Raw genomic sequence first — 13,425 nt, forward strand, 5'->3', positions numbered from 1 at the left:
GGGTGTCTACTTTCCAAAATGGGGTCATTTTGGGGGGTTTTGTGCTATCTTGGCATTTTATGGCCTTCAAAACTGTGATAGGTAGTGAGGGGTGAAATCAAAACTTTACGCCCTTAGAAATCCTGAAGGCGGTGCTTGGTTTTCGGGGCCCCGTACGTGGCTAGGCTCCTAAAAAGTCCCACACATGTGGTATCCCCATACTCAGGAGAAGCAGCTAAATGTATTTTGGGGTGCAATTCCACATATGCCCATGGCCTGTGTGAGCAATATATCATTTAGTGACAACTTTGTGCAAAAAAAAAAAAATGTGTCACTTTCCCGCAACTTGTGTCAAAAAATAAAATATTCCATGGACTCGACATGCCTCTCAGCAAATAGCTTGGGGTGTCTACTTTCCAAAATGGGGTCATTTGGGGGGGGGGGTTGTGCCATCTGGGCATTTTATGGCCTTCAAAACTGTGATAGGTAGTGAGGAGTGAAATCAAAAATTTACGCCCTTAGAAATCCTGAAGGCAGTGATTGGTTTTCGGGACCCCGTACGCGGCTAGGCTCCCAAAAAGTCCCACACATGTGGTATCCCCATACTCAGGAGAAGCAGCTGAATGTATTTTGGGGTGCAATTCCACATATGCCCATGGCCTGTGTGAGCAATATATCATTTAGTGACAACTTTTTGTAAATTTTTTTTTTTTTTTGTCATTATTCAATCACTTGAGACAAAAAAAATAAATATTCAATGGGCTCAACATGCCTCTAAGCAATTTCCTTGGGGTGTCTACTTTCCAAAATGGGGTCATTTGAGGGGGGGGGTTGTACTGCCCTGCCATTTTAGCACCTCAAGAAATGACATAGGCAGTCATAAACTAAAAGCTGTGTAAATTCCAGAAAATGTACCCTAGTTTGTAGACGCTATAACTTTTGCGCAAACCAATAAATATACGCTTATTGACATTTTTTTCTACCAAAGACATGTGGTCGAATACATTTTGGCCTAAATGTATGACTAAAATTGAGTTTATTGGATTTTTTTTATAACAAAAAGTAGAAAATATCATTTTTTTTCAAAATTTTCAGGCTTTTTCCTTTATAGCGCAAAAAATAAAAACGGCAGAGGTGATCAAATACCATCAAAAGAAAGCTCTATTTGTGGGAAGAAAAGGACGCAAATTTTGTTTGGGTACAGCATTGCATGACCGCGCAATTAGCAGTTAAAGCGACGCAGTGCCAAATTGTAAAAAGTGCTCTGGTCAGGAAGGGGGTAAATCCTTCCGGGGCTGAAGTGGTTAACCAAGGCCAGCCATAGACAGTGCAAATTTCTTTCCTGCAACCACGGGTTGCAGGATAGAAATTTGCTCGATTTCCCCATCAACACAGACAGTGCTGATGCAGGAATCTGTCCTGCGGAGACATTGTATTCTCCCAGCAGGGGAATCGATCTCTGCCGGGAGAAGACGGTGATTATTGCTAGCGGCTATACCAGTCGCTAGCAATAATCGCAAGTAAAATCCAGCAGGCTGGTTGTACCCAAGTTGATCGTTCGATTAACTTAGCACATTCAGCCTGCCCATACACGGTTTGAATCTCAGCCGATTTCTGCTGAACTGGCTGAGATTCGACCCGTGTATGGCCTGCCTATCTATGTAACCCGTAGCTTGAATTTTAGTCAGATCAGCAGGAATCAGCCAAAATTGGAGTCATGAATTGTCTATACTTATTTACATTTATTTAAAATTTTTATTTACTCAACATATTTAGGAAATGCTTTCTAGATGGGGCTCGCTTTACTGCAAACATACGTTTTGGAAAACATCTTGTACAACCATGTACATAAGCTGCCAACCTTATCTTGAGATAAGATTGCACGCACCAAAGTTTACATTACGATATTTGACTCACAGCAACCTTTGTTGAAGTTCTTTTTTCAAACGACAAATCCAACCAAAATTACAGCTCACTGTTTTTTTTTTTTTGTATTTGCGTGCATGCTGAATGATTTTTGGCTTATTATAGCTCCCAGGGATTCCACTAAGGAAGTACGCCAATCACATTCCTCTATTCTGAATCTGTGAAGGACTTTTACAAAGCCAAATGGTGGCATCTTTATTGGACTCTTTGAAAGGCAGATTTGAAAATATGAAAATCTAGAAGCAAAAAGGTGACATCTGCATGCTGTTGTTTTGGTGAGATACTTTGGTTGCAAGAGATATAATGCCGGACTCCAAAGACTATTACAGTGGTAGTGCAGTAGCCCCCCCTCTACCCCAGCCCCCCTAATACTTACCTGAGCCCCCTCTTGATCCAGTGATGTCCAGGAGAGCCTTGCCTCTCTGGGGGACTCGCACTCCTGATTGGCTTTTGGCAACAGTGGGAGCCATTGGCTCCTGCTGCTGTCAATCACAGCCAGTGAGCCAACCAGTAGACAGAGGGGTGGGGCCATGCTGTGGCTCTGTGTGTGAATAGACACACAGAGCAGCTGCTCAGCTCAGGTGCCCCACTAGCAAGCTGCTTGCTTTTGGGGCACTTGGCAGGAGGGAGGGACCAGGAACACTGGTGTGGGACCCAGGAAGAGGAGGATCTGAGCTGCTCTATGCAAAACCATTACACAGAGCAGGTAAGTATAACATGTTTGTTATTTTTTAAAATAAAAAGCAAGATTTTAATATCACTTTAAAGGGGTTGTAATGTCTCAAGGTTTTTCACCTTAAAAGAGAAGTATAGGAATTTTTTTTTTCCCAATTCATACTTCCCTCGGTGGATGCAGCATGGGTTCGAAGCTGCATCTGTCCCCCCACGCCTATACACTGAAAACCGAGTGATCAAACATAGCCGATCGCTCAGTTTTTAGAGCTCTGTGAACAGAGAGCTGTAGACTGTCAGTCACAGCTCTCTGCTCATCTCCCTCCTCACTCATTGGAGCACTGAGCTGTAGAGGGGGCGGAGCGGGCCGTCTCAGGCTCTCAGCGGCTTGCTGAGAGTCTGAGATGGGTATCAGTCCAGGCACCTAGCGGATCCAGACTTTATTGTCGTGATGACGTGGTGCCTGGACTGAAATCTGTGATGTCAGCAGAGAGCGGACTTCAGACTGCTCTCTGCTGAAAACGGGTCACAGGAGTGCAAAACTAATTGCCCTCCTTTGACCCATACGAGAAGTACAGTCAAACGAGCTCAGACTGGACTTCTCCTTTAATGCATTCTATGCATTAAGGTGAAAAACCTTCTGTGCTGCAGCTGCTCCCAGAGCCCCCCTTTTTCTTACCTGAACTCCAGCCGCTCTCTCTGTCCTCATGGGATAGATTGATAGCAGCGGGAGCCAATGTCAATCAAATCCAGTGACACAGGAGCGGGGGGGCGGGACCGAGTCCTGCTGTCTGTGTCAATGGATGCAGTAGCAGGACTCGTGAGCGCGCCCACACGGGTGCCCCCAGAGACAACGTCTCTCTGTGGGGGCACCCGATGAAGGGGAGGAGCCAGGAGCGCCGCCGGGGCACCCCAGTAGAGGAGGATCGGGGCTGTTCTGTGCAAAACCCTTGCACAGAGCAGGTAAGCATAACATGTTTGTTATTTGAAAAAAAACTAACAACCTTTAGCCTCGGTTCACACCAGAGGCGGCACGACTTGCAGGTCGCCTCACCGAGGCGACCTGCACACGACTGCCGGGGCGACTTGCAAAACGACTTCTGTATAGAAGTCTATGCAAGTCGCCCCAAGTCGTACAGGAACCTTTTTCTAAGTCGGAGCAACTTGCGTCGCTCCGATTAGAACGGTTCCATTGTACTGAACGGGACGCTACTTGTCAGGCGACCTAGGTCGCCTGACAAGTCGTCCCAGTGTGAACCGAGGCTTACAATCACTTTAGGTATGTATTTGTTTTGCTTTTCTTTCTTGTTGGGGTGTAGGATTAAATTTGGGATGAGTAGAGTGAAGTTCCTTTATAAGATTGGAGGTAAATGCAATGCATACATACATTTTATAATATACAAACAGAAAGATTTGAAGTTAAAATAAATATAATTTTTATTATAAAAAAAATAAGTACATTTACATTGTATATATATATCTATATATATGGAAGACAAATATATCAGAATGATTATTTAGATTCACATTATTAAAAACGGAAAGGATACTAAATGTGTTACACCTTACATTCCTTATGAACGAATAAGCCACATTACCATGAATATACTATATATTAATTCTGAAGGTTTGAGTGTTGGACATGCAGAATGTTTTTGGGGTTTCAGGGATTTTGATGTCTGACAATGCAGAAAAAAGACACTTTTCTTGTGCTTACACAGTGTGGTTCAAGTGGCCATATACAGTGATCATATGCGTGGGCACACCCTAATCACCCCATGCACATTAGCATTATCGCTCTGTGTACCAGCAGGACGATGGGAAAGATCTCCCGCTTACTGGCTCTGCCATAAGAGCCCTTGCACACTGGGGCGGGGGCGGCGTCGGCGGTAAAACGCCGCTATTATTAGCGGCGTTTTACCGTCGGTATGCGGCCGCTAGCGGGGCGGTTTTACCCCCCGCTAGCGGCCGAGAAAGGGTTAAATACCACCGCTAAGCGCCTCTGCAGAGGCGCATTGCCGGCGGTATAGCCGCGCCGTCCCATTGATTTCAATGGGCAGGAGCGGTAAAGGAGCGGTGTACACACCGCTCCTTCACCGCTCCGAAGATGCTGCCGGCAGGACTTTTTTTACCGTCCTGCCAGCGCATCGCTCCAGTGTGCAAGCCCTCGGGGCGGTTTGCAGGCGCTATTATTAGCGCAATAGCGCCTGCAAACCGCCGCAGTGTGCAAGGGCTCTAAGAGAAGTATTTCCGCACTTCTCTTTCACTGTGCTGGCAGGTAGATCATTGTGCCGGGGTCATATATATATGTAGACACACACGTGTGTTTGAGGTTTAGGGTGCACACCCTAATGCAATAGGCTGTGCACACCTATGCTAGTGATAAAACACTGATGAATGACATAAGCACCATAAAATCTTTCTATCCCCCAAGAGGCACACAGTCATGCATGGTAAGTCAAGTATATATGCAGAGCTGGCAAACATTAAGACTGGGTTCACACAGTGCGGCCCAGCAGGGGGTCAACGTATCAGGTCCGATTTGAGCCCGCATTTTTGGGCTTAATTCGGACCTGAAATTGACCAAAAGATGCACAGGACTACTGTTTGAATTTGCACTAGAGCTGCAGCGGATATATGCAAAATGGCTCCATAAAGAACCAGTCACAATCTCCTATCATGCGCATCCAATTCGCATAGGTGTGAACCCAGCCTAAAGTAAAACTACAGGCAAAACTTTTTCCTGGTGCCTCCATGGCAGCATACAGATGCATATACTGCCATGGATAGGCACCAGGAAAGGAAAATTACGGTAAGTATGATACAATTTTCCATTTTTTTTTTTCATTTTGGTTTTTTGTAAAGGTTATAACCCATGTCCGATTTTTTTTTTTTTTTTGCCATCTGTGTCCCATTATGGAGATTTGCGTTCACTTCCTGTCTCATAGCCAAACAGGAAGTGAGAGGAAATCCCTGCAAATTAAGGAAATTCCTTGGGGACCACCCAGGTCACCCGAACTAGTGTTCCCATTGGAAGATTTGCCCTCTATTACTTTTCTGGGGACAACCCAAAATTTGGGATTTTCTTTTATTTTCACTTTCAATGATAATGGTGAACAGGAAAAATAGAGAGGGTGAATCTCCCTAACATGGGCACAGACAGCGATAAGAAATTACATGTTCTAGTCCCTCTGCACTCTATCCAAAACTAAAAAAATATATATGTTTTGCTTTTAGTTATACTTTAACATCCTACTTGACCTGGGCAATAGATTTTCACAGAGGTGTCTGCTGATGTTTGAGACTATCCCAAGACATTCGAGATGTCACCTAATCCCAGCATTCAGTGATGACCATCTAATGCAGGGGTCTCAAACTGGCGGCCCTCCAGCTGTTGAAAAACTACCCATCATGCCTCTGCCTGTGGGAGTCATACTTGTAACTGTCAGCCTTGCAATGCCTCATGGGACTTGTAGTTTCGCAACAGATGGAGGGCCGCCAGTTTGAAACCCCTGATCTAATGTTTAGGGGGGCCTTAAAGTAGAACTGTGTTAAGCACTATTTGCATCTAGTCTGCTTGCATAATAACCCTCAAGGGAAAGAAAACACTTAAGCTGGCTACACACATACAATTTTCTTAGACAAATTTCCTTAAATTTACCAAAACCATATAATTCAAGGTCAAAACTAAACACTGTCAAATTGTATGCAATCAGGTAGGCCTTTGCACTACATAGTTGAAGGTAAAGCTAAAGGAAATTGAACAACAAAAATTGTATAATGCTTTAGGACTTGTTCACACCAGATGCTTTGTGTGCGTTTTTTCAACATGAATGCATGCACAGAAAAAACAATATTTTCCAATCACTATACAGTTTACAGCACTGTACTCAGTTCCAGTGCTTTCGAAAAAAAAAAAGTACAGCAGGATGCATTTCTTTGCAATGGAATGTGTATAAACATACTGGAACACAATAGCTGGCACCATGATTATGTCTGTAAGGGCAGACATCCTAAGCATTACAAAAAATGCTTTAAAAATGCATGTAAATGTACACTGAATGCAGGGATTGTGGCGTGAATTAGCCCTTAGGACTGGTGTACACCAAATGAGGTCAAACATTGTTAAACACAGTATGAATGCATATGCAAGAAAAATGTATGCACCTGGTTTACACTATTGCTTTCTTGCGCATTTAAAAAAAAAAACAGCATGCTGCATTTTTTTAGCAAGTAAATGCACCAGAATGCATGTAAACACACAGGAACGCACTACAAAATGCATTTGAATTTAACTCAGAAAAATAGCCATAAATAATAGCTTAAAAATGCACCGTAAACACGTTAAAAACGCACCAGAAACGTGCCACAAATGCACTACAAATGCATGTAAACGTGCATTTTGAACTGCACACTGAACACGATGATTGTGGTGTGAGCTAGCACTAAAAGTATATTTTACTTTTAGAATCTAGATATAGACTCGGTTCACACTAGTGCAGGTCGTGCGTCCCGCGTTTGCTTGGGCACGGCAACCCGTTCATTTGAAACACACAACACACGTGAAACGCACAAAAAAGGTGCATGCACCTTTTTTTTTAAAGACGTGGCTGCGGGGAAACCGCATGGTCTTTTTGCAGTTCCCGCACGGAATCGATGCATGGGGGTGTCATTTAGAATGAATTGCAGCCCGGAGCGTCTCGCAAGAGCAGTGCAGTTTGGCTGCGGGTGGGGGAATCAATGCGATTCCTGTACCCGGAACGTGCGGCCCGCACTAATGTGAACTGAGCCTTAGAGCAAAGCTGGAGTAGAACATCTGTCACTTGTTTTTATTGCTGCCTGCGTTTAGGAGATTTACACTCTCTGTCCTGTGTACTGTTATCACAGAAAGTGAAAGAAATGTCACCAAAACAGAAATAGAAAGGAAATCTTTCAGTGGGGACACTAGTTCTGGTGACCACCAAGGCTATTTTCTCAGTTCCTGTTGTGGCTATGGGACAGGAAGTGAAGGAAAATCTCCTCAAAAAGAGACACAGATGGGGAAAAAAACTGACAGGAGTTATAACCCTCTCTATCCAAAGTGAAAAAAAAAAACCTGGTTACCCCTCCCCATGATCCTAAATCATCACAGGAACAGACAGCAAGCATGAATTCACAAGTTCAAAGCACCCTCACCTTCACGGAGATACAAAATATTTAACAGGCTATACGTAAAAGTAGTCATTTAGGCATTTTCCCCTAAAATGAACCTGTCATGAGAAAAACATGGAGGCTGCAATTTCTGATCAGGCTTTTAGTTGCCTGGCTATAATGCAGACATTCTTGTTTCAAAGCCAGTGAGTCAAAGTTTAAAGCCAGTGAGTCAGCATAACAGCCAGGAAACGAGTACTTTCAGGAGATTCAGCAATGGCAGCTCTTATGTTTCAGTCATGACAGGTTTACTTCAGCACTACAGAAGAGGTAAATTTCACAGATTAACCTATACCTCAGAGGTGAACAATCAATACTTCATCTATTTCACCTAATACAATATATTTATTGTAGTTAATAATCAAATTCATAATCCATATCATATCATAATGGCCAGTAACACACCTCCTATATTAGACCCCTTTCACAATGAGGCGGTTTTCAGGCGTTTTAGCGCTAGAAATAGCGCCTGTAAAGCACCTGAAAACCACCTCCCACTCATTTCAGTGTGACTTTTCACACTGGGGCGGTGTGCTTGCGGGACGTTAGGAAAAGTCCTGCAAGCAGCATCTTTGGGGCGGTTTGGGAGTGTTGTATACAGCTCTCCCAAAATGACCTGCCCGTTGAAATGAATGGGCAACATTTTCAAAACGCCTGAAAAGCGTCTCGGAAGCGCCGCAACACAGGGGTTTTTAACCCCTTCTTTGGGGTTAAAAGCACCCCGCTATCGGCCAAAAATCAACACAAAAGTGCTGCTTAAACATCGCTAAAGCGCAGCTAAAACAAGCGGCCCTTTAGCGCTAACACGACCACAGCTCAATGTGAAAGGGGGTGCCACTCTGGATGAAGGAGCACAGGGGGCACTTTTGGATTCTCAGTCTTGGGGAAGGGGAGTGCTAGAAGTACTGGCAGATTTAAATACATTGGCACGTTGAAGCTGAACTCCAGCTCACACGTTATAATCAGTTACAGCAAACAATATTTTTCCTTTTGGGATAAAGGTTTTAAATAAATAAATAAAATCTGGTCATTTTAAGCACTCCTGCCAGTGTTAAATGGTCTGTCGAAATTGCTGTAACTGCCAAGGAGCTTGTCTTTTGAAAAACAGACTTGCTGGCTGGATCACCAGATGAAAATAGAAGAAAGAAAGCCTAAAAAGGGAAACTAATACAGCCATCACATCTAAGAATTGGTAAGCTGCAATATAATAAATGTTTGCTTTTAGGATTAATACTGCTTTGAGTACTTTTGACACAATGGCATATTGATAGCATATAATGTGAATCAATCACAGAATTAGAATTGAACTGATCTATTTTCACAGCTACACAGAGGGGGCGATTTAATAAAGGCAAATCTACTCTGCACTGCAAGTGCACTTGGAAGTGCAGTCACTGTTGATCTGAGGGGAAGATCTGAAATGAGGGGAAGCTCTGCTGATTTTATCATCCAATCATGTACAAGCTAAAATGCTGTTTCTTTATTTTTCTTGCATGTCCCCCTCGGATCTACAGCGACTGCACTTCCACTTGAAGTGGATTTGCCTTTAGTAAATAAACCCCATAGTCTATTGCTTCCTATGTAGACTAACCCCCCATTCACACTTGAACGTTCTGGTGCTCCATTCCCTACCCTGACAACATTCAACATACAAAATCCATTTTTTTCTAATTGTCCCTGTTTACACTTGTACGCTTGCCCAAAGTCTATGCTCAAAAAAGTATATCAGCTTTTTTTTTTTTTTTTTTTTTTTTTTTTTTTTTGCGTGTGTTTAGGTGCTTTTGGCCCCATAAATTTCAAATGGAGCACCCGTAAACACACAACAAGGCTGGATTCCCACCTTTGCATTTTTAGTGCTTTTTGCATTTTGCAGATTTGCACTACAGAACGTGTTCCATAGGAAACCATGTTAAATGGACTGTAGTGCAAATCTGCAAAATGCAAAAAAGCGCTAAAAATGCAAAGGTGTGAATCCAGCCTAACACCTGAACAACTTCTCCCCTCTTAGGCCTGGTTCACACCTATGCAGGTTGCGGTTTGCATATTCCAGGTGCATTTTGTGTTTTTCAATACACATTTTTGATCCACTGAAGTCTATGGAACCAAAAACTAGAAAAACATCTCTGGCCCTTTCCATAAAATGCACAGATGTGAACTACATCCATACAAAACTATGTTAAATGGACTGTAGTGCGTTTCTGAAAAACTGAAAATGTACTAAAAAATGCATAGGTGTGAACCAGGCCTTATAGAACTACTCTCCCCTTGCCCTGCCTAGAAAACAACTTGATACATGTGCAAAAATGCCTGCAAAATGCCCGGAAAAAAACCTTCAAAATTACCAGGAATACAGGAATGCAAGCTAATAGTTCAAATATTACAGTAAACTAAATATAACTATGCATGAATATATTATATTTATTTCAAATTTTCTAATTGTATTTTGGTTGATTTTACAAATGATTACATATAAATCAAATTGCTGCAAACCTTCATACATGGAGTCTTTTAAAAAATGCACCCTTGTGAAAAAAAAACTAAAAAAAGAAAACAGTGCAAATTCAGAGAGAGAGATATTCCTTCATTAATTATCCTGTTCCAGGATTATGGCAACTGTGCTTATCAATCCATAGTGCAAGTGTACAGAGGTACCCCTGAGCAGGTGGGAGTCCAATGGTCTACAGCAGATCTGAGTCACAAGGAAGAGAACTCAGTTGGCTCCCTGGTCTGCTGTAATTTCTATGGTACTCTCCAGCTGTCACATCCATAGGGTTGGTGTAGGATCTAGGACTGGAAATGGCAGAATTAGCTTTTCTACTTCCAGGTTCATGCCGGTAATTGTCATTCTGTATGCTGTATCCAACTTGGTTAGGGTTGCGGTCCTCCTGGGTGTATTTGCTCTGGATGCTGTAGACCTGGCTGGGGTTCCCATTTTTGTTAGGCATCTGTTTCTTGCTATAGTACATGGAAGCTGTGGGTTTTCCCCTGTTTTTGATGCACTTCTGGCAAGGTGGCACAAAGCAAAGCATAAGTGAAAATCCTGCTATTATCTCCATGCAGCTGCCTATGTACCCCACCACCAATCCGTAGCCTGCAGAAATTGTTGTTGCCTTACTTACTGTGTCAGTGTTCAGCCAGTTATACATTAGATAGTTGTACCACGAGATAGGAATCAGAGAGAGCAATCCTGAGATGAAAATTGCAACGCCACTAAAAGCTGATATAAGGAAATTTGGTATGTCCTCCCAGCAGCGCACACCCCAGGATGCCAATGCAATGCCAAGCCCAGTGACAATTAGGGAGGCGATCATCATTCCCCTGGCAACTTGTATCACTTGTAAACTGAAATAGTTAGTGTTGGCCAGTCCACACTGTATGTTCTGATTTAGGGTTGATACTTGGCAGATGTCCCAAATGCCCTGGGTGTACTCGGCATCAGCGGGTAGAGTGGGCAGACTGCTCACTGTGATCCAATTGGGTGCTACTGTGGCAGTGAGGGTAAGCACTAACCCACAAGGGGCCAGCACCATGCCAACAATCATTGCTGCAGGGGTCCGCATTTTGCTTGTTCAGATCTAGGAATATATAGCCCTTCAGATTTATGAATATATGATGCTTCAGATCTATGAATATATGGTCCTTCAGATCTATGAATATATTGTCCTTCAGGTCTATGACTTTAAGAACCCTAAGGTAAATGAATAGTCAAGTCTTTGAATATGTGATCCTTTAGATTTATGAATACATAGTCCTTCAAGTCTTTGAATATTTAGGTTTATGAATAAATTATCCTTCAGGTCTATGAATATATGAACCGTCGGATCTATGAATATTTGGTCCTTTAGGTCTATAAATATTCAGGTCTATTAATAAATGATCCTTCCAATCTATGAATATATGGTCCTTTAGGTCTGTGAATATATGGTCCTTCAGATTTATGAATATATGATCCTTCAGATCTATGAATATATTGTCCTTCAAGTCTATGAATATTCAGGTTTATGAATAAATTAGCATTCAGGTCTATGAATATGAACCTTCGGATCTATGAATATATGGTCCTTCAAATCTGTGAACAAATGGTCCTTCAGATTTATTAATATATGATACTTTAGATATATGAATATATTGTCCTTCAGATCTATAAATATATTTTTCTTCAGGTCGATGAATATATGATCCTTAAGTTCAATGAATATTCAAGTCTTTGAATATGTGATCGTTTAGATCTATGAATATATGGTCCTTCAAGTCTCTAAATATTCAGATCTATGAATAAATGATCCTTTGTATCTATGAATATATGATCCTTTAGGTCAATGAATAAATGATCCCACCGATCTATGAATATAAGGTCCTTCAGATCTGTGATATATGATCTTTCCAATCTAAGATATCAGGAGCCTGGCACTTTTCCAACTCCAAGGCAGTGGGTGCCAGTGCAGGTACTTAGATCTTCTACAGCCTTTGTATAATGCTTTCAGTAATCCAGCAATGCCATTTGTAATCCAGATCTGTGCAATGCACTGGCGATAGCATCTACTCCACACCTGAGAAATTCAGAGAAAGTTAATTCAGGATTTGCTCACGATTAGCGCCTAGTCATAAATTCCCTGATCCATATAAATATTTTACCTTCCAGGGATGAGTTGTCGGTGATCGGGATACATGAAGCCAGCCTTGATCTCCGGAGGGATCACTTGCAGAATGTTTCCTTTCGGTTTGAACAGTTGCCGTTTGAGATACTGCTCCTCTTCGTGTGGATTCCCCTTTAACTGCAACGAAACCACTCCAACAGGCTTGACAGAAACTGTATTGTGTACGGAGATGGCAGAGGGGGCGGGGCCTCGGAGCACAACAATCTTAGGGGAGGGGCTACTAAGTTGACAGCTGACAGTACTGTCTCCAGTACTAATCACATAGCTGTGCATTGAAACAAACGGGAGGAAATAGAAGGAAACTCTTCTGCTATTGTCTGCTTCTGTGTTGATTAAATCAAACAAATAAAAAAAACATGAGAAGCAGTCTGTGACTAAAAGTATGGAAGTAGAGAGGTCAGCAAGATAATTATTATTGTTATATATTATTATTTATTTATTTCAGGTACTTATATAGCGCCGTCAATTACGCAGCGCTTTACATATACATTGTACATTCACATTAGTCCCTACCCTCAAGGAGCTTACAATCTAAGGTCCCTAACTCACATTCATACATACTAGGGACAATTTAGACCGGATCCAGTTAACCTACCAGCATGTCTTTGGAGTGTGGGAGGAAACCGGAGTACCCGGAGGAAACCCACACAGACACAGGGAGAACATGCAAACTCCAGGCAGGTAGTGTCGTGGTTGGGATATATAGGATTTATATAGCGTCGACAGGTTACGCAGTTCTTTATAATATAAAATAACTAGGCAGATAACATTTTCCTACCTGCCAGAGACCCATGGAGTGTCTTGCACATGCGCAACATCCCAAAAACTGCCTCCTGACACAGTCGGATACGCCAGCATTTGTCAGCCGGCATGCCGTGGCACCCTAGTGTGTCGTTTGGGGTTGTCAGGGGTTTTCGGAATTTTTGCCTAACGTCATGCATCTCTATGGTGTGGGCAGACCAACCACCAGCACCATAGAATTGCATGACACTATTTCAGG

General features: G+C 42.5%; 1 protein-coding gene across 2 annotated transcripts; it reads right to left on the reverse strand.

The window, feature by feature from the left end:
* Nucleotides 1–3,989: 3,989 nt before the first annotated feature.
* On the reverse strand, nucleotides 3,990–12,599 carry CLDN23 (claudin 23). 2 transcript variants are annotated; one of them, XR_012235954.1, is made up of 3 exons: nucleotides 12,403–12,599; nucleotides 9,789–12,317; nucleotides 3,990–9,607 (listed from the first exon to the last, which is right to left on the reverse strand). XR_012235954.1 is itself a non-coding variant. In XM_073598610.1 (2 exons), the coding sequence occupies exon 2, from the start codon at nucleotides 11,325–11,327 to the stop codon at nucleotides 10,446–10,448; it is 882 nt and encodes a 293-aa protein (XP_073454711.1). In that variant the 5' UTR covers nucleotides 11,328–12,317; nucleotides 12,403–12,599; the 3' UTR covers nucleotides 3,990–10,445. The 2 variants fall into 2 exon arrangements, 1 of the variants encoding a protein (XP_073454711.1); XM_073598610.1 differs by having other exon boundaries at nucleotides 3,990–12,317.
* Nucleotides 12,600–13,425: the final 826 nt, after the last annotated feature.

This window comes from Aquarana catesbeiana, linkage group LG01 (assembly GCF_042186555.1).
Source record: "Aquarana catesbeiana isolate 2022-GZ linkage group LG01, ASM4218655v1, whole genome shotgun sequence".
Taxonomy (NCBI): Eukaryota; Metazoa; Chordata; class Amphibia; order Anura; family Ranidae; genus Aquarana; species Aquarana catesbeiana.

Bases quoted from the DNA above. Each gene is read 5' to 3' on its own strand.
- CLDN23 (XM_073598610.1), bottom strand. From the start codon at position 11,327: ATGCGGACCCCTGCAGCAATGATTGTTGGCATGGTGCTGGCCCCTTGT.